The 20069-nt window shown below is 32.5% G+C and overlaps 3 protein-coding genes across 13 annotated transcripts in view; 2 read left to right on the forward strand and 1 right to left on the reverse strand.

Moving 5' to 3' along the window:
* si:ch211-274k16.2 overlaps positions 1-20069 on the reverse strand; it is a 51235-nt gene that overhangs the window by 27681 nt on the left and 3485 nt on the right. For 2 of the 10 annotated variants that reach the window (XM_087303826.1, XM_087303830.1), the window contains exons 2-3: positions 14972-15080; positions 6610-6718 (exon numbers count right to left, since the gene is read on the reverse strand). The gene's annotated coding sequence lies outside the window, so the exon portion shown is untranslated. Of the gene's footprint in view, positions 1-5608; positions 6492-6609; positions 6719-11750; positions 11841-14667; positions 14857-14971; positions 15081-15198; positions 15358-15440; positions 15554-20069 lie in introns of those variants that run through there. The other 8 variants (XR_015945660.1, XR_015945658.1, XR_015945659.1 and 5 more) reach the window with 8 other exon arrangements.
* On the forward strand, positions 4934-11880 carry LOC141380150 (SLAM family member 5-like). Its single transcript, XM_087303780.1, has 6 exons — positions 4934-5185; positions 5265-5576; positions 6278-6565; positions 6631-6750; positions 7671-7735; positions 11331-11880. The coding sequence occupies exons 1-6, from the start codon at positions 5140-5142 to the stop codon at positions 11376-11378; spliced, it is 879 nt and encodes a 292-aa protein (XP_087159906.1). The 5' UTR covers positions 4934-5139; the 3' UTR covers positions 11379-11880.
* si:rp71-1i20.1 lies at positions 13351-19095 on the forward strand. Of its 2 annotated transcripts, none has more exons than XM_087303700.1 (6): positions 13351-13566; positions 13649-13960; positions 14643-14930; positions 14993-15112; positions 15784-15848; positions 17694-19095. In XM_087303700.1, the coding sequence occupies exons 1-6, from the start codon at positions 13452-13454 to the stop codon at positions 17739-17741; spliced, it is 948 nt and encodes a 315-aa protein (XP_087159826.1). In that variant the 5' UTR covers positions 13351-13451; the 3' UTR covers positions 17742-19095. The 2 variants fall into 2 exon arrangements, with proteins under 2 accessions (XP_087159826.1, XP_087159827.1); XM_087303701.1 differs by having other exon boundaries at positions 17699-18297.

A 20069-nucleotide genomic window follows, 5' to 3' on the forward strand; every position in this document is an offset into this window, starting at 1 on the left:
CACACATATATATATATATATATACATACATACACATACATATATACATACATATATACATACATACATACATACACATACATATATACATACATACATACATATATATATATATAAAACCTAAACAATGTTTAGCTGTTTAGCAGAGCAAGGAAATTTTCACAGTATGCCTAATAATATTTTTCCTTTTGGATTAAGTTTTTTTTTTTTTTTTTTTTTGGCTAGAATAAAAACAGCTTTTCATTTTTTAAAAATCATTTTAGGGAAAAAATTATTAGCCTCTTTCAGCTATATATTCTTTTGATAGTCTACAGAACAAACCATCATTATACAATAACCTGTCTAGTTAACCTAATTTAGCCTTTAAATGTCACGTTAAGCTGTATAGAAGTGTCTTGAAAAACAACTAGTCAAATATTATTTACTGTCATCATGACAAAGATAAAATAAATCAGTTATAAGAAATAAGTTATTAAAACGATTATGTTTAGAAATGTAGTGAGAAAATCTGCACTCCATTAAACAGAAAGTGGGGAAAAATTAACAGGGAGGCTAATAATTCAAGGGGGCTAAAAATTCTGACTTCCACTGCATATATTACATAGACACATTCTCATCTGATTACAACAAAATTATTTAAAGTATAAATGAAATCAAAACTAACCATATGATTTTGTTGTGCTATGCTAGTTTTGTGGTGAAGAATTAATCTGTTTAGGAAAAAAGTTTTCCTTTAATATTAATAATATAATATTTATAATAATAATGTAATATTTTGAATACATTTAAACCTAAAATGCACTTCCTGTTTGATTTCAGTTAAATTCTCAGATTACATCTATCTGAGACAATGGGCATGGCTAACATACTCAACCAGGACCCTCCAGCTGTTAGTTTTGACAATAAACAGAAATGGTGAGGAGGAGGAGTCTGTTAGGTCAGATCTTCCTGAATGAAATGCTTACTTTACTACATCCAATCAGCTTGCAGGAAAAAAAACAAGCCCCGACCACTGTTTTCTCACTTAATTTTCCATTTCTGTAACAATACACACAAAATAAATAAATAAAATGGTCACAACTTCCAGTTCTTGAGAACTTTAAATGTGAAGTTGTTCTTGGACATGCAAACGATAGCAAAACAATTTAAGACTATAACTCAAACCTTAGCGAATAAACAGTGTTCCACCAGGATCATGTATGTCAGAAACTGTAGTTTACTGCTGAACTCATTTTGTCATGGTAAAATAACACAGAAATCGAGTAATAACACTTCAGTCTCCTGCCGAAGCTCAGACGCGCTGCTTTGATAAACTGTCAATCACAACTGTCAATCACGATGACACGCCCAGCATTTAAATTACTGCTAAAAACAAACTGTTTACAAAAATGAAGATCTGCACCTATTTCAGCACAATAACCAGTGCCTTAATCGACCAGAACCATCTTTCGGGACATTTTATTGCATGTGTAATAATTTTTTTTATTTGGGCTCAAGTCTCCTTCATTAACACGGAGGAAGCGGGCTTTATGACTTGTACTGCAGCCAGTCCCCAGGGGGCGATCTAACGGCCGAGACCTTCACTCAAACGCAGCCTTGCGGCACACTTGGTGTGCACCATCACACACACGGATTATTATTATTTTTTTCTTCTTGTGTGTGATTTTTCAGGAGTTTATGTACATAGGCATTTATCAACACAATAACACAGAAGGACATTTAAATAAGTGTTAAATAAAGGTAAACAATTAAAAATATTAAGTTAAATATATGCACATCTTGATGGTTTATGGGCTAAATGTGCATTGTAGACTTCTTTAACTGTATGTAATTAATATTTAAATAAAATTATTCACAATTAAGTGGATGTATTGAACATAATAATGTTATTTACAAGCAAAGTATAAAAAATTATTATGTTATTATGACATAATAAAACTATTCCAACATTTCCATAATGCGTTAAAAAGAACCGAATGGGACTGTGAATAGTGAAAGTGAAACCGCCAGCGGGTGTAAGTCTGACGTACAATTCACAGTTATGACCAGTAGATGTCATCACAGGATAAGAAATCTTACAGTAATACTGTGTAAAGTTATAAAGTCTCGTGTGTTTAACAGGAAAGTTAAACTATCAAGCATCCAATATCATTACTTAGACCGATTCATTTCCCAAAAGTCCCCCCTGGCTCTTTTCCACTGCAGTCAGACACAAGTGACCAAAGGTAAGCCAGACATACAGACTGAAAATCATGTTATTTAGATATTTTTTGAAATGCAAATAAAAAATGTCTTGACATACCTAAATATTTAGTTTTACTTTCACATCCACACAGTGAAATCAATAAAGCAACATTGTTGCATGTCCCAAAATAACTTATATTCATATGGAGCTAGTGATTTTACAGCTGTAAAAAAATGCTGTTTAGTTTACCATGTTATACCTACCATTTTTACACGACAACTACACCTATAACAGAGTCCATGTTCTTACATTGACTGTGTCTGACAACCAGTAATTTAAAATGACACAATCAAATAGTGGCGGTTCTTTCCGCTGTGGCGACCCCAGATTAATAAAGGGACGAAGCCGAAAAGAAACTGAATGAATGAATGAATGAATGTCTAAATAGTGTAAATGTAAATAATCAGCAAGTGTAATTTCAGATTTTATAAAATAGAGAAGTACTGCAATTTAACAAAGCACTGCTAGACTACACCTTCATTTGTCTTAAAACAACAACAACACATAAATACATGACTATTTAGATTATTTAATTATTGCACATATAGGAGAGATGCGGTTTAAAACGAACACGTGCTGGTCAGTCTGCTCAAGTCAATGCAGTTTCAGGCCAGTTCTTAACTTGCAAATTCAGTGGCTAATTCATATAAATTTTTAGTCTTATTCTCTCATTCATACATTTTTGTACATTTTGCTCATCCCACATTGAGGGGTAGCATTTTGGGGAATGTTTTTAATATGAATGATCATGGTGGCACAGTGGGTAGTGCTGTCGCCTCACAGCAAGAAGGTCGCTAGTTCGAATTAATAAAATTAAAATAAATAAACTAAATTGTTCATGGTGAATGTATGGGAATGCAAGAGTGTATGGGTGTTTCACAGTGCAAGGTTATGGCTAGAAGGGCATCCGCTGCATAAAACACATGCTGGATAAATTGGCGTATCATTCCGCGGTGGTGACCCATGATGAATAAAAAGGCTAAGCCGAAAAAAAATGAATGAATGATGTACTGTAGTATGTATTTGTACAAATTAGCTACTCCTCTGACAGTGTGAAATAATAGTTATGTTACCCCAGGTGATCGTTCTTTTTTGATAATAATACAGTTTTCAATGTTCAATTATTCTGCACTTTTGGTAAAAAATACAGACGTTTTTTATTCCCAAATTTAGAATACCAATGGGGGGCAGGCTTGTTGACACCTCCCTCCAAATTTTAAGACCTGCCAAGGACCATATTTTTTATATTATGTCCTGATGCAGAAAACAATGAAATTCCACAGGGGTTCTGTTATATTTTTATCCTTAACATAACATGAGTAACACACCTAGACACTCCCTGTATTGAAACACTTACGATTTTTTTTTTCACTAAAAAGAAAGTGTACAGTAGGTTCATTCCGCTGTGGCGACCTTTAATGAATAAAGGGACTAAGCCGAAGGAAAATAAATGAATGAAAGCATACACAGACAGACTTATTCAGGTACAATGTATCACAATGTATTGCATATACTGTATAAGGAGAACTAGAGCGCCCTCTAGCCTTACAACACGTTGTGCATACACTAGCAGGGGTGTCTAAACTCAGTCTTGGAGGGCCTGTGTCCTAGAGAGTTTCTCTCTAACTTGCTTCAACACACCTGCCAGGAAGTTTCTATATATCTAACAGCTTGATTAAGTAGTTCAGGTGTGTTTGATTAGGGTTGGAGCTAAACTCTTCTGGATACTGGCCCCCCAGGACCGAGTTTGGACATCCCTTCACTACAGTTTCCAACTGTTTTAACATGACTAGTATTTCTAGACTGAGATTTTCTGTGCATTATCTGCTTGTTAATGCAGAATCTGAACAGACTGCCACTGTCGTTGATTGGAGAAAGTATAATTTGCTAAGCATGCAAAAATTTCCAAGATTGTTTGAATATTTCACTGTTGTATTCAATATAATTCAACTAAAATGGTCAATCTGCTTAGTCAAGTTTAACCTGGCTTTCAGATTTGACTGTTTATTGAGAGCATAAACTGTGAGGTTCATAAGCACAAAGACATGAACAACCATTTCCCCTACAAACCAAACACACGTGCACAAAAAGCCCATCACTCTCACCTACAAAACTGCCATCAGACCACAACCCACGGCAGGTTGCAGTTTGACACATTTTAAGCTGCTAGAATCACATTTAGACACAGCAGAGAATTTTCCCTAATAGTAAATATTTATTAAGATCATCTTTAAAAAGTTAATTAATAAGCCACACTTTAGAAATTGTAATTTTACACAATGTTCTATATTTCTACTCCAACTGCTTTTCAAAAGTGTTTGCCTTACTACATAAAAGAAAAGAAAGTGATATATATATATATATATATATATATATATATATATATATATATATATATATATATATATATATATATATATATATTTATTGCAAAAAGATATAATTCACAACAGCTGTTAGACATTTTTACAGCAAATAATACTCCAAATTAAATTCCTGAACCAGGGAATGAAAACTAAAGCAACGCATCCATGTACATGATCTTCCATTAATACAAAAACTATTTACAGAAGTAACCAGGCCATCGGAAAAATTCCTTAGTGTTTAGCTCTGTATAAGTCACTCATAATAGTCTTAAAGGGGTCTTAAAAAGTCTTAAATTTGATTTGAAGACACCTGCAGAAACCCTGATTTATGTGTTAATTTTTGTACTATTTACTGTTTTAAAGTAAAGAACCAAACTAGCATTAGTGTAACCATATTTCATTCCTAAAAATAGAGTATTTATTTCACCCAATAGGAGGGTCAAACTCCCTTGTGGGCGGAGTCATGTTTTCAGAAGGATTTTTCTTTTCTTTTTTTTACATCACTCCTTCACTGAACGTCTGGCGAAAATGTTTGGCATGTTTGCTTTAAGTTTGTGCTGGTGGCGTTTAATCTGTGAGTTTAATGTTTCATTTTATACAGAGAGAAGCCTCAAACTGAAGCTTAAACTGTCTATAATCTCAATGTTTTCCAGGTGTGTTTGGCGAGTCTGTGTCAGTGATGGAGGGAGATTCACTCACTTTACACACTGATACTCAAATATCTAAAGATGACATACTATGGACATTTGGAGCTGAAAACTCGATCATCGCTAACATTAAAATAAAGAAGCAAAATCTCTCCATTTATTATGGTCCTGATAGGAGATTCAGAGACAGACTGAAGCTGGACAATCAAACTGGATCTCTGACCATCATGAACATCAGATCTGAACATGCTGGAGATTATAAAGTGCTGATCAATGGAGCAAAACTGATAATAAAAACCTTCAGTGTTTCTGTCTATGGTGAGTAGAGCTCATCATTTGTGATTGATCAGTACTGATCAAACTGTCATATTTTATTAAAAGAATATTTAACACAGTACTAAAGTTAAGCTTCATCAGCAGGATGTAAATAAGTGGCCAATATTCACAAACACAATGTAATCTAGAGTTTTCTGTGCACAACTTTAAATACTAATACATTATAAGCTACCAAAGCAGAAAACCACAAAACCAGTCATAGTATTAGTCAAAACAACATCTGAAAGCTGAATAAATACGCTTTAAATACAGTGATTTATGGATTTGGATTGTTAGGAAATGACGTTGTTTGGTTTAGATTTTCAAATAGTTGTGTATCTCGAGTCTGAGTGTGCAAAAACAAACATTTTGAAGAAAAAAACCTTTAAAATTATCTAAATAAAGTACACAATATATACACAAATGCAACATATGATAATATCAAAGTTCTCTAATTTGTTTTTCAGAAAAAATATTGAATTATCTTGTAAACAGAAATGAGCTTTAAAACTGATTTAAGGATTAAAAGAAAAGAAAGAAAGGAAATAATCAGGAAAAAACTCAATTTTTTTTTTTTTGTAAAGCTGTTTTAAAACTTTTCTTCTTTTAGGCTTTTTTACCACATAAAGTTAATTAACCCTTATATTGTTTACCTAAAAGGTACAAATAATGTTGGTGTCTCGCTATTCTCTGGTGTTTTTCAGCTCGTCTGCCTGTTCCTGTCCTCATCTGCAGCTCTTCTCAGTGTTCTTCATCCCAGTATAATTGTTCAGTGGTGTGTTCAGTGATGAATGTGAGTGCTGTGAGTCTCTCCTGGTACAAAGGAAACAGTGTATTGTCCAACATCAGTGTGTCTGATCTCAGCATCAGTCTCTCTCTACCTCTGGAGGTGGAATATCAGGATAACAACACCTACAGCTGTGTGATCAACAACCCCATCAGCAACCAGACCACACAACTCAACATCACTCAGCTCTGTCAACCATGTTTAGGTAAGGTAGCACCAAAATAAGAGTTTGAGTAGAATTTCACATACAGTAATAATGGTCTCCTTCAGGTCCTCCAGACTCAGGATCTCAGCTAGTGTTGATTTCTGCTGCTGCTGGATCTCTGCTGATTATTTGTGCAGTCAGGATCTCATACATCTGCAGGAAACACAGAAAAACCGATCAAGATGGCAAGTGTCACCTACTTAAAAAAAATAATTAAATAAAAAATATTATAAAATATAACAGAAATATTTTTTGTAAATTAAAAGCCACAATTAATATCATACACAGCTATAATCCTACCCTATGCATATATCTAGAATGTAATACCGTGTTGTAAGAGGCTTGAAAACATTCTCGGGGATAAAACCTGGACTGGTTTTTGTATTTAGTAGTGACTAAATTAACTAAGAGAGTGTTATAGTTCCACCATGGCTATCTGCTTCACTAGACAAGGGCATGCCCATCTCGGAGTAGATTAGTTTATTAGGGAATGAAATAATTAAATACAAATAACATTATAATAGGTATCCATTAGATAGTAGAGGTCAGATAAAATACTTTAAAAACATCAGGATGAGGTTGATTGATCAACAATGCACCAGAAACAATCCCGAGAAAAATATGACCCTATAACTGGATTGAGCGGGGTTGGACAGTTTGCACATCTTAAGGATGGTTTGCAGATTCGTCATGCTGTTGGTGAGATTGCCGTCTCAATCTCTTGCTGCTTAATCTCTTGGTGTTAAACTAGGTTACAAATTTGACTGAAAAATGAAGTATCCTGCTCAGTCTCCACAGAAATTAAGAAATAGAAGAGAGCGTCCTACAAACTCTATGAGAGTGTTGAAGCTGGCCTCTGCTGATGAAACTGCAAACTATCTTCAGTGAACTTTATTTTTAATTGAATCGCTGACTCCGGCACTTTTTTATCTGACAGACTGGTCATTTTTGGGTTAAAACCATCGGTTCCCTTACAGCGTGTCAACATATGGCCTAATGTCGAGTTAAATAAATTGGTAATTAAACCGTTAATGAAATGTGAGCATTAAAACTTTCATTTTGACAGCACTAAGTTACAATGATTTTTTTTTTATTGTTCAAACAGTTGAGATTCTAACCGAGGTCACTTATGAGGAGTCGGAGTTTAACAAAAGCTGCACACAAAAATCGGTAAGGGATTATTCTTTATTTATGATTAGAGTCTTTGTGGCATGTTAGCAGTTAGTCATAGATAAATGTGCACTTATGTTTGGTCTATATCTATATTTGTCTCTGTCATATATCTATATACCCGTCACACACAACAGCATAATAAATGAGAATCATAAAAGAAAAAAACACTTGCATTGCATAAAAACCTTAACGTAATTAAAGTAAAAATAAAAAGTGTATTAAAAAATACATTTTAAATTATATTAAGGTCTTGATTCAGATAACTAGCAACAGCATGTTAGCATTATTGTTAGCATTATTTTTAAATTATTATTAAGATTACTACTACGTCAGCGTCAGTGTTAGCACCATTATCACATGGATGAAACAAAAGACACAACAGAAATATAAAATGCAGGATAAAACAACAGAAAAATACAAAAGATCTGCTGCCACAAAGTCTTTAAAATTTCACTGTATTGTGGTTTCCTTGATCAAACCAGCTTTACTCCTAATTATTGTATGTAGTCGTAAATTTCAGCTCTACTCATCTGAGCATTTGAGAATTTCCTTTAAGATTCTGCTTTTCTCACTCAGACCCGCTCGCTTAAACCAAAAAGCTCCTTTATATAAAAAAAGAAAAGAAAAAGTATTAAGATTATGGTTAAAAAGTTAAATTGTATTTTAATAAAGCTGTGAACTTCATAATGTACATCAAAATTAAAAACAAAGAAAAGAATTAGATAAAAATTTAGCAAAGACTCATGTGATAATTGAACCAAGAGATGTGTAATAAAGCATATAATTAAGCAAGGATATTTGTAGCGCAAGAGTTTAACACAAACACATAGATCCAAGTGCTTTACAACATAGATATAATTTAAAAAGTAGGGCACAACATATTTCATGACAAACAGACGATTTAAGTGACATTTCGCATTTGTTTAGCTTTAAATTTAGCTTTTGGTATTGAGCGTTTACCCAGAGGCACATTAATGCACAGGATTACAGGGGATGCGGCTACTGATAGCACATAATAATAATAATAATAATAATAATAATAATAATAATAATAATAATAATAATAACAACAACAACAACAACAATAATAATAATAATAATAATAATAATAATAATAATAATAATAATAATAATAATAATTCATTTTCAATAATTAGCAAAAATCACTTGAAGACAGATCAGGTCATGATCTAGCGTGTTTATAGCCGACTGGTGACTGACAGATTGGAAGTTCAGTTCATTTGACACTAGGACTGCCCGATATTGACTAAAAGATTGTGATATTTTTACATTCTGCAATATACAGTGCTTCTGCCAAAAATATATAATAACATAGATCAATCCAATAAAGAAAACAATTCAAATTAAATAAAGATTGTTTTATTGTTTTCCGAGTCTAACAGTCAGGTATAGTAATAGAACTATGGTAAAGTGTATTATACTCTATGTATTACAGTATTTACAACTCGGTCAATAAATCGTCACCTTGGAATTATAAGGTTCTCTCTGTGTTCTGAATGATTTTGAGATATTGAGCTTCAAGTTTTTGCATTTCATAGCAAACTGTATGAGTGTAACATTTGTTGTTTAAAAAAAGTCTTAAAATGTAAACAACTTATAAAAAAAAAACATTGCATAATGTAAATAATTTGTCATTTAATAAGAGTATGTCAATAACTCAATTTAGACAAAAATGTCAAATAGAACCTTGTAATTGTTAACTATAGTGACCTGATACACTAATAAATACTGTAGACCCACTTAGTTTCTTAGTTTTTCTTGTAGCACACTGTGGTGTATTGTAGTATATATTTATATTGTTTGTTTAATTGTAAATACTTATATATATATATATATATATATATATATATATATATATATATATATATATATATATATATATATATATATATATATATATATATGTATATATGTTTATATATATATATATATATATATATATATATATATATATATATATATATATATATATATAAATATATATATATATATATATATATATGTATATATGTTTATATATGTATATATGTATATATATGTATATATATATATATATATATATATATATATATATATATATATGTATATATATATATATATATATATATATATGTATATATATATATATATATATATATATATATATATATATATATATATATATATATATATATATATATATATATGTATATATATATATATATATATGTATATATATATATATATGTATATATATATATATATATATATATATATATATATATATATATATATATATATATATATATATATATATATATATATATTTATATTTGAATGATTATCCCCGTTTATTTTTTTCCCCAATTTCTGTTTAACCGAGAGCAGATTTCTTCAACCCATTTCTAATCATATTAGTTTTATTAACTCATCTCTAATAACTAATTTATTTTATCTCTGCCATGATGACAGTCAGTAATATATGACTAGATATTCTTCAAGGCACTTCTATACAGCTTAAAGAGACATTTCAAGGCTTAACTAGGTTAATTAGGTTAACTAGGCAGGTTAGGGTAATTAGGCAAGTTATTGTTTAACGATGGTTTGTTCTGTAGACTATTGAAAAATAAATTTGCCTAAAGGGGCTAATAATTTTGTCTTTAAAATGGGGTTTAAAAAATTAAAACTGCTTTTATTCTAGCAGAAATAAACAAATAATACTTTCTCCAGAAGAAATAAAATATTATCAGACATACTGTGAAAATTTCCTTGTTCTGTTAAACATCATTTGGGAAATATTAAAAAGAAGAAGGGGGGCTAATAATTCTGACTTCAACTGTATGTGTGTGTGTTTATGTATATACATATAAAACAGTTCTGTCTGGTTCTCGAATCTGATTAGCAGATATCGGTGATATATTTAAGTAATATCAGCACCCGTACAGCTTCTTTACCTTTTGTTCCTCATACAAAAGGGTTTTTGAGACTCTCCATGTTTGATTTTGTTTTTATATACACAATTATTTCCACTTGTTTGATGTGATATGCATGTATGAACTGTATGTATCCTGTGTTCCTTGCACACACTTGGCAAATAAAGCTCATTCTGATTTTGATGAGGAGCTTGTGTGCGGGGGTTGGTGGCCCACAGTAAAGCTTTAGCAAAGGGGCCTCAAACTACCTAAAGGAGCCCCTAAAGGTGACATTTGTCCTATATATGTGACTTAATAGAGGCAAGGGTCTGTCTAAACACCCACACTTTAGCACCTAACATTTCCCATGTTAGTTGGCACGAGCATTGCAAGTGTGTGTGACACGCTTTAAAAGTGTGTCTTACCCCACAACCCAGCAAATACAACTTTGATTGCTGAGTTTTGGGTTTGTAAAATTGATTTATGTTTGTGAAGTTTAGGAATAGAGTGTAAAATAGCAGTATAGTGTGGAATTGAATTTTGAACAAGGAAGATTACATAATTTATTAATAAATAAATAAATGTTCACATGTTGTTCTAAAATTGTTTCTTATTCTGTATGTAAATAATCAGGAAGCATTTTAGATGAACAAATCTATTTTGTTGTGTTGTTTTTACAGAACAGTAGAGAGCAGGAGCGGGTGCTGTATGCTCCAGTCACAAGATGAAGATGAACAAACTGTGTGATGACTTTCTTGAGAGCCAAAATCTATATGAATATTGGAGATATTAGTAGAGATATCAAGATTATTGGAGTCTATGGTTGAGTTTTGGGATTGGCGAGAGATGTAGAATAAAGAAAGTCTTCTGGTTTTTAAAACATGACAAAGAAAGTACCCGTTGTCTTTTTAAAACAAGAATTTTAACATATTACTTAAAAATATGGCCAATTATTTTGATAGACTCAGAAAACATAGCGTTTCAACTGAGGTACATTAATGAAAAAGTTTGACATATCTGTTTGCTAAAAGGTGTGGAAATGTCTCTATTGACACGTGGTTTACTCTGCTGGACCATTTAGCACTGAGTTTCTTCATTACCTTATTCTCTTTAGTCTCTCTATCTTCAGTTGGCAAGCTGAGTCTGACTTAAGAAGCTCCTGTGTCACTCATAGGCATGTCATCTGTTCTCTGTAATAAAATTCACTAAAGTTTAAAGAAATGATGAGTTAAGATGTCTTGAATTGTGTTGTTTATGTAATAGTTTGTAAAATAGTAGTTTGCTCAGGTGATCAGCCTGGTTAAATACAAATGCATTTTTGGTAGTAATGCAGTTTTTGCTGTTTATTTATTCTGCACTTTTGGTAAAAATACAAATGTTTCTTAATCTCAAATTTAGGATACCGATGGGGGGCCAAGCTTGTTGACACCTTCGTTCAAATTGTAAGACCTTAGCCAATATTTTTTTGTATAATGTCCTGATGCAGAAAACAATGAAATTCAATAGGGTTTCTGTTATATTTTTATTCTTAATATAACATGAGTAACACACAGAGATGACCGCTGTATGGAAAACACGTATGATTTTTTTTTCCCTAAAGAAAAGCACACACAGCCAGACTTCTTCAGGGGCAATGTATAACATATATAAGAAGAACTAGAGCGCCCTCTAGCCTTACAACATGTAGTGCATATGCTACAGTTTTCAAATGTTTTACCATGACTATCTTAGACTGATTTTCTCTGCATTATTTACTTGTTAATGCAGAATCTGAACAGATTATCACAGTCGTTGTTCAGGAAAATCATAATTAGCTAAACTTACAAATATTTCCAAGATTTCACTGTCATATTAACTATATAAATCATGGTCAGTCTGCTTAGTTAAGTTTAACCTGGCTTTCAGATTTGACTTTATGAAGGTTTGAGTTCAGTTTTGCAAGCGCATTTCCCAACCATTTCCCCTAACACACACATGTAGAAAAGCCCATCACCCTCACATACAAAACTGCCATCAGACCACATCTCTGAAGAACCCCGACCACAGGCTGCTGTTTGACATTTTAAGCTGCTAGAATCACAATGAGAGACAACAGGCAATATTTCCTAATAGCAAATATTTATTGATTTCACCTCTAAAAAGTTAATAATAAGCCACACTTTTAAAATTGTAATATTTACACAATGTTCTAAGTTTTTAATTCTTTTTTTTAAACTATTTTTCAAAAGTGTTTGCCTTATAGTTTAAAGAAAATAAAGTGTCAGAGATCAAATAATATATTGTGGTGTTTAATTAGTAAGTTTTAATATTTTATATATAGAGAAGCCTTATTACTTACACAACATTTTTAAATCAACAAGCCACAATTTAGAATGAAACTACAACATCCCATATGTCTACCCAACCACTTTTTCGAAAGCAGTTGCCTTATTGTTTTAAAACATTTATCAGGGTGTCCATGGGGCCCTAAAATGTATTCAACTTCAAAAACAAAATGTTATTCCTTAAAACGTCTTAAATTCCCTAAACTATTGTTTTGTAGGTCTTAAACCGTTTTAAACAGGTCTTAATTTCCATGTTTAAGTAAAGCTACCCGATCAGGCACCCAATCACCTATAATCCATCTCAAAACTTTGATTTAAAGGAACCAGCAGAAACCCTGATTTGAATGTTAAATTTGAGACTATTAACAGATTTAAAATAAAGAACCAAACTAGCATTAGTATTTAACCATACATCATTCCTAAAAATAGAGTATTTACTTCACCCAATGGGAGGGTCAAACTCTTGTGGGTGGAGTCATGTTTTTTAGAAGGGTTTGTCCTTTCTTTTTTTTTAAAGACCACTCCTTTACTGAGCGTCTGGAGAAAATGTTTTGCATGTTTGCTTTATGCTTGTGCTGGTGGCGTTTAGCTGGTAAGTTTAATATGTTTTATTTCACACAGAGAGAAGCCTCAAACTGAAGCCTTAAACTGTTTATAATCTGAATGTTTTCCAGGTGTGTTTGGCGAGTCTGTGTCAGTGACGGAGGGAGATTCAGTCACTCTAAACACTGATACTCAAATATCTAAAGATGACATACGATGGACATTTGGAGCTGAAAACTCGATCATCGTTAAAATTAAAATAAAGAGGCAAAACTTCTCCACGTATGATGGCCCTGATGGGAGATTCAGAGACAGACTGAAGCTGGACAATCAAACTGGATCTCTGACCATCATGAACATCAGATCTGAACATGCTGGAGATTATATACTCCTGATAACTGGAATTAATCGGACAATAAAAACATTCAGTGTTTCTGTCTATGGTGAGTAGAGCTCATCATTTGTGACTGATCAGTGCTGATCTAACTGTCATGTTTTATTAAAAGAATTTTTAACACAGTAATAAATTTAAGCTTCATCAGCATGATTTAAATAAGAGGCCAATATTCACAAACACAAAGAAATCTAGAGTTATCAGTGCACAACTTGAAATACCAATACATTATAAGCTACCAAAGCAGAAAACCACAAAACCAGTCATAGTTTTAGTCAAAACAACATCTGAAAGCTGAATAAATATGCTTTTACAATGATTTATGGATTTGGATTGTTAGGAAATGACAATGTTTGGTTTAGATTTTCAAATAGTTGTGTATCTTGAGTCTGAGTGTGCAAAAACAAACATTTTGAAGAAAAAAAAAAAAAGAACGCCTTTAAAATTATCTAAATAAAGTACACAATATATACACACATGCAACATATGATAATATCAAAGTGCTCTAATTTGTTTTTCAGAAAAATATTGATTTACCTTGTAAACGGATTTAAGGATTAAAAGAAAAGAAAGAAAGGAAATAATCAAGAATAAACTCAAAATTTTTTGTAAGGCTGTTTTAAAACTTTTCTTCTTTTCGGCTTTTTAACACGTAAAGTTAATTAACCCTCATATTGTTTACCCAAAAAGTAAAAATTATGTTGGTGTCTCTTTATTCTCTAATGTTTCAGCTCGTCTGCCTGTTCCTGTCCTCACCTTCAGCTCTTCTCAGTGTTCTCCATCGCAGTATAATTGTTCAGTGGTGTGTTCAGTGGTGAATGTGAGCGCTGTGAGTCTCTCCTGGTACAAAGGAAACAGTGTATTGTCCAGCATCAGTGTGTCTGATCTCAGCATCAGTCTCTCTCTACCTCTGGAGGTGGAATATCAGGATAAAAACACCTACAGCTGTGTGATCAACAACCCCATCAGCAACCAGACCACACAGCTCAACATAACTAAACACTGTCAGACATGTGAAGGTATGATAGCACCAACATGTTTAAAGCAGAAATGCTCTTACAGTAATAATGGTCTCCTTCAGGTCCTTCAGACGCTGGATCTCCGCTACTGTTGATTTCTACTGCTGCTGAATCTGTGTTGGTTATTTCTGCAGTCTGGATTTTCTGCATCTGCAGGAAACACAGAAAAACAGATCAAGAAGGCAAGTATCACCTACTTAAAAAAAACTGGTATTATGAAGAAGTATTATAAATAAATATAATCAAAACATTTAAGTCAATTTAAAACCATATCAGGGGCATCACGGTGGCACAGTGGGTAGCACAATCGCCTAACAGCAAGAAGGTCGCTGGTTTGAGCCTCAGCTGGGTCAGTTGGCGTTTCTGTGTGGAGTTTGCATGTTCTCCCCGTGTTGGGGTGGGTTTCCTCCGGGTGCTCCGGTTTCCCCTACAAGTCCAAAGACATGCGGTACAGGTGAATTGGACAAGCTAAATTGTCCGTAGTGTATGTGTGTGAATGAGTGTGTATACGTGTTTCCCAGTGATAGGTTGCATCTCGAAGGGCATCCGCTGCATAAAACATATGCTGGATATGTTGGCGGTTCATTCCGCTGTGGCGACCCCCGAATAACAAATGGACTAAGCTGAAAAAAAAAGAATAAATCAATGTATAAAGCAATATCACCTATTCTAAACATACATAGATAAAATGTCATATCCTGTCATTTAAATATATGGCATAATGTAAAGTTAAATAAGAATGTTAAAAATGGTAATGTCGAGTTTTTAAATGTCTGTTACTGAAATGTGTGCATTAATACTTTCATTTTGATAGCAGTAAATTACAATGATTTTTATTTTATTGTTCAAACAGTTGAGATTGTAGCAGAGGTCACTTATGTGCTGTCGGAGATCACCAAAAGCCGCGTACATAAATCGGTAAGAGAATTTGTCTATATATTAATCTGACACAGACATAGAAATAAGCATGATTAATGATATTTATAAAAGCCTTGGAAATGCTTGTTGCACAACATCACAACACAGACTGTATTTTAAAGTAATTAGTGACTGCAAAGTAAAATTAAGAAGTGAACAAAAATTTTACATTTAAAAAACTTTGAATGAGATAACTAGCAACAGCATTATTATTATTACTATTTTTATTAATTTTAATAATATTATAATATATATATATATATATATATATATATATATATATATATATATATATATATATATATATATATATATATATATATATATATATATAATTAATTTAATAATATTATTTTTATTACTACATATCAGCATTAATGTTAGCACAATTATCACATAGATGAAACTTAGAAAGACACTCAACCTAAACAAAACAAGCAACAAAAATAATCTGCTGTCACAAAGTGTTTTAAAATTTCACACTAATGTGGTATCCTTGATCAAATCAGCTTTACTCAGTCCTATTTATTTTACTTAGTCACAAAATTTAGCTCTATTTGACTGAGCATTTGAGAGTTTTCCTGAAGACACTGCTTTTCTCACTCAGAGCCCTTTATATGTTCTGCTGATTTATGAATGTGCAAAAAATTAGTATTAATATTAAGTTTAAAGAGTTAAAATTACATTTTAATAAAGCTGTAAAAAACAAAGAAAGGAATTGGACAAATTTAGCAAATATTCATGTTATGATTGAGCCAAGAGACGTTTAATCAAGCAGATCATTATGGCAAGGATATTTATAAAGCAAGATTTCAACACAATTGTAACTGATCTAAGTGCTTTACAATGAACATATACACACACACAGTTAAAATCAGAATTATGAGCCTCCCTGAATTATTAGCCCCCCTGTTTATTTTTTCCCCAATTTTTGTTTAACAGAGAAAAGATTTTTTTCAGCACATTTTTGAACAAAATCGTTTTAATAATTCATCTCTAATAATAACTGAATTATTTTATGTTTGCCATGATGACAGTAAAGAATATTTGACTAGATATTTTTGTGACATTTAAGTGACATTTAAATGCTTAACTAGGATAATTAGGTTAACTAGGCAGGCTGGGGTAATTAGGCAAGTTATTGTATAACAGTGGTTTGTTCTGTAGACTATCAGGAAAATATATAGCTTAAAGGGCTAACAATATTGACCGTAAAAATGGCTTTAAAAAATTTTTTAAACTGCTTTTATTCAAGCCAAAAAAAAAAAAAAAGAAAACTTTTTCTTTTTTTTTAAACCATTTTATGGTCAAATTTATTAGCCCCTTTAAGCTATATATTTTTTTGATAGTCTACTCATTCTGAGTCTTGTGTACGGGGGGTTGGTGGCCCACTGTATAGCTTTAGCAAAGGGGCCTCAAACTACCTAAAGGAGCCCCTAAAGGTGACATTTGTCCTATATATGCTTTGAGTGACTGAATAGAGGCAAGGGTCTGTCTAAACACCCACACTTTAGCACCTAGCATTTCCTGTGTTAGCATTTGCAAGTGTGCATAAAATACTTTGCAAGTGTGAATGTCAGCAAAATTGTCAGAAATTCAGCAAATACAACTTTTATTGCTAAGATTCGGGTTTGTAAAAAAATGTTTATGTTTGTGGAGTTTAGAAATAGGAATAGAGTGTCAAATCACAACACAGTGTGAATGTTGAACAAGGAAGATTACATGATTTATGAATAAATAAATAAAATGTTTACAGATTGTCTAAAATAGATTTTATTCTGTATCTAAAGCTAATCAGGAAGCATTTTAGATGAACAAATCTATTTTGTTGTGTTGTTTTTACAGAACAGTAGAGAGCAGGAGCAGGTGCTGTATTCTCCAGTCACGAGATGAAGATGAACAAACAGTGTGATGATTTTCATGAGAGCCAAAAAAAAAAACTATAGCAATATTGGAGATACTGGTTGAGATATAAAGATCTTTGGAGTCTATAGTTGAGTTTTGGGATTGGCGAGATGTAGAATCAGGAAAGTCTTCTGGTTTTTAAAACATGACAAAGAAAGTACCCGTGGTCCTTTTAAAACAATGACTTTAACAGATTACCTTAATATATGACCTACTATTTTGATAGACTCAGAAAACAAAGTGTTTCAACTAAGGTGCATTGATGAAAAATGTAAATGTATGTGTAAAATATTCACTAAATGGTGTAAAAAGCAGTTCTCAGTTATTGTGTTTAAGTCTATATTGACATATGGTTTGTTCAGCTGGATAAACAGCCTTTGCATGAGCTTGTGAAGGTGTGATGTCTGTATATGAAAGTGTGTATGTGTGAAAATGTGGTTGGTTTTTCCATCCCTGCTCAAAAACGTTCCGATACTGCTGATTAACTCATGCTGTTTGATCTAACTTTCTGTCAATGTCTAAGAATCATTGTATACACTCTCAGAAAAAAAAGGTATGTGATCTGTCACTGGGGTGGTACCTAAAAGGTCCATAATAATACCTCAATGGTACACATTAGTACATAAAACATACAAAAGTGTTCCTCTTAAAATTTTAGGTACTATTATATACTTTTGGAGTACCAATATGGACCATTCAGGTACAACTGTGTACCTTTTGTAATGGTACCACCCCAGTGACAGCTCGCGTAGCCTGCGTATTTCTGAGAGTGTAAGAATATATGCCATGTTTAATTTATGGTTGCTATACTTGTGTTTGCTGTTGGGAAAAGAATGAATGCATTTTTTCATTATTTTTGTCTATTTTATTCTTTGTAGAAATATGTTTTGCCTAGTGATATATTAACCAAGCTTCTTTTCTGAGTGTTGGCATAATAATAAAGCATTTTTGCTTCCTGCCGTTGGTGACATCAAAATCTGAAAATAACTTTCATTTCTCATTTAGCTTTCCCATACAATGAGATGTGCTAAAAGGTGTGAAGACAGAATGCTGCAGATAATGCCTTATCTTATAATAATGTCAGCTTATGTGCACAGAGCAGTTTGCAGTAAGAGAAATGTGACCGCCAGAGTACTGAAGAATAATTGTGATGAATTCCAACAAAACCCCACCTGTTAATATCAGTTGTGTATAAATACTGGAGTCAGGGAAATGCAGAGTTGTTGTGAAACTCCTGAATGTAATTCTTGTATTGCACTGGTGTAATGTGACCCAGAGCTCTGTTTATTGATTTATTCATTTGTATCTAATAAATTACTGATATTTTTGACATTGAAGAAAATCCTCCCCTGACCTTTTTGTTGAACATAATGTTGAGATATTCCAACATTGCCTGTCAGGCTGATATCTGATGGATGTGTGGAATTATTTTGCTTTCATGTAGTCTATTTTGTCGAGAAACAATTTCTTTTTAAAAGCATAGTGCTGCTTAAGGTAATACATACAATGAAAAAGTAAAGTAGTAATAAAACGTTATTGTCCTTGACAAGAGATTTGTTATGGGCATCACCATATTGCTGCAGACACTCAATAAAACAAGCAATAAAAAACAATAGAAAATACAACAATTACAAAATTTATAATGCTAATTAAGATATACTGTTATTAACTAAACCCACTGACACAGGTACAAAGGATTTCTTATAGCGGTTTAACCTACACTTTGGGACTCTATATCTTCTACCAGAGGGAAGCAGTTCGTACTGGGGAAACAAAAAATGAGTTGGATCGTTTACAACCCTTTCCACCCGATTGAGGACACAGTTCTCATATAAAACTTGAGGATTAAAATATTCATCGTGCCCGACAATTTTCCTTGCCGTCTTTAAGAGATGCATCAGTTTAGATTTACACTTAACAGTTAGGTTGCCAAACCACATTGTGGTGCCATACCTGACAATGCTTTCCAGAACTGCTTTGTAAAACAACATCATGAGCTTCTTGTTGACTCCAAAAAGACGCAACCTCCGTAAAAAATACAATCTCTGGTGTAAACGAGAACAAACCCACTCAATGTGTGTTTTCCATGTGAAAGAACTGTCGATATGAATGCCCAAGTACTTAAAGGTTTCTGACTAAGTAATAGAATGGTCATGTACAACCACTAGACGATGGTCACCTATACACTTTGGGTCAAATACCATCTCTACTGTTTTCTTAGTATTTATTTTTAGCCTATTTCTATCACACCACTCAACGAACTGACTAATTTCTGACTGTTAGATAACACCAATATCATCATTCTCATAAAGTAAA

Source organism: Danio rerio, chromosome 22 (genome assembly GCF_052040795.2).
Source record: "Danio rerio strain M-AB ecotype USA chromosome 22, GRCz13ab, whole genome shotgun sequence".
In the NCBI taxonomy this organism is placed as follows: Eukaryota; Metazoa; Chordata; class Actinopteri; order Cypriniformes; family Danionidae; genus Danio; species Danio rerio.

Coding starts and splice junctions, on each gene's coding strand:
- si:rp71-1i20.1 (XM_087303700.1), top strand. CDS start 13,452: ATGTTTTTTAGAAGGGTTTGTCCTTTCTTTTTTTTTAAAGACCACTCC. Junction 14,931..14,992: donor ACACTGTCAGACATGTGAAG/GTATGATAGCAC, acceptor GGTCTCCTTCAG/GTCCTTCAGACGCTGGATCT. Junction 15,849..17,693: donor AAAGCCGCGTACATAAATCG/GTAAGAGAATTT, acceptor TTGTTTTTACAG/AACAGTAGAGAGCAGGAGCA.
- LOC141380150 (XM_087303780.1), top strand. CDS start 5,140: ATGTTTGGCATGTTTGCTTTAAGTTTGTGCTGGTGGCGTTTAATCT. Junction 5,186..5,264: donor GTGCTGGTGGCGTTTAATCT/GTGAGTTTAATG, acceptor AATGTTTTCCAG/GTGTGTTTGGCGAGTCTGTG. Junction 6,751..7,670: donor CAGAAAAACCGATCAAGATG/GCAAGTGTCACC, acceptor TTGTTCAAACAG/TTGAGATTCTAACCGAGGTC.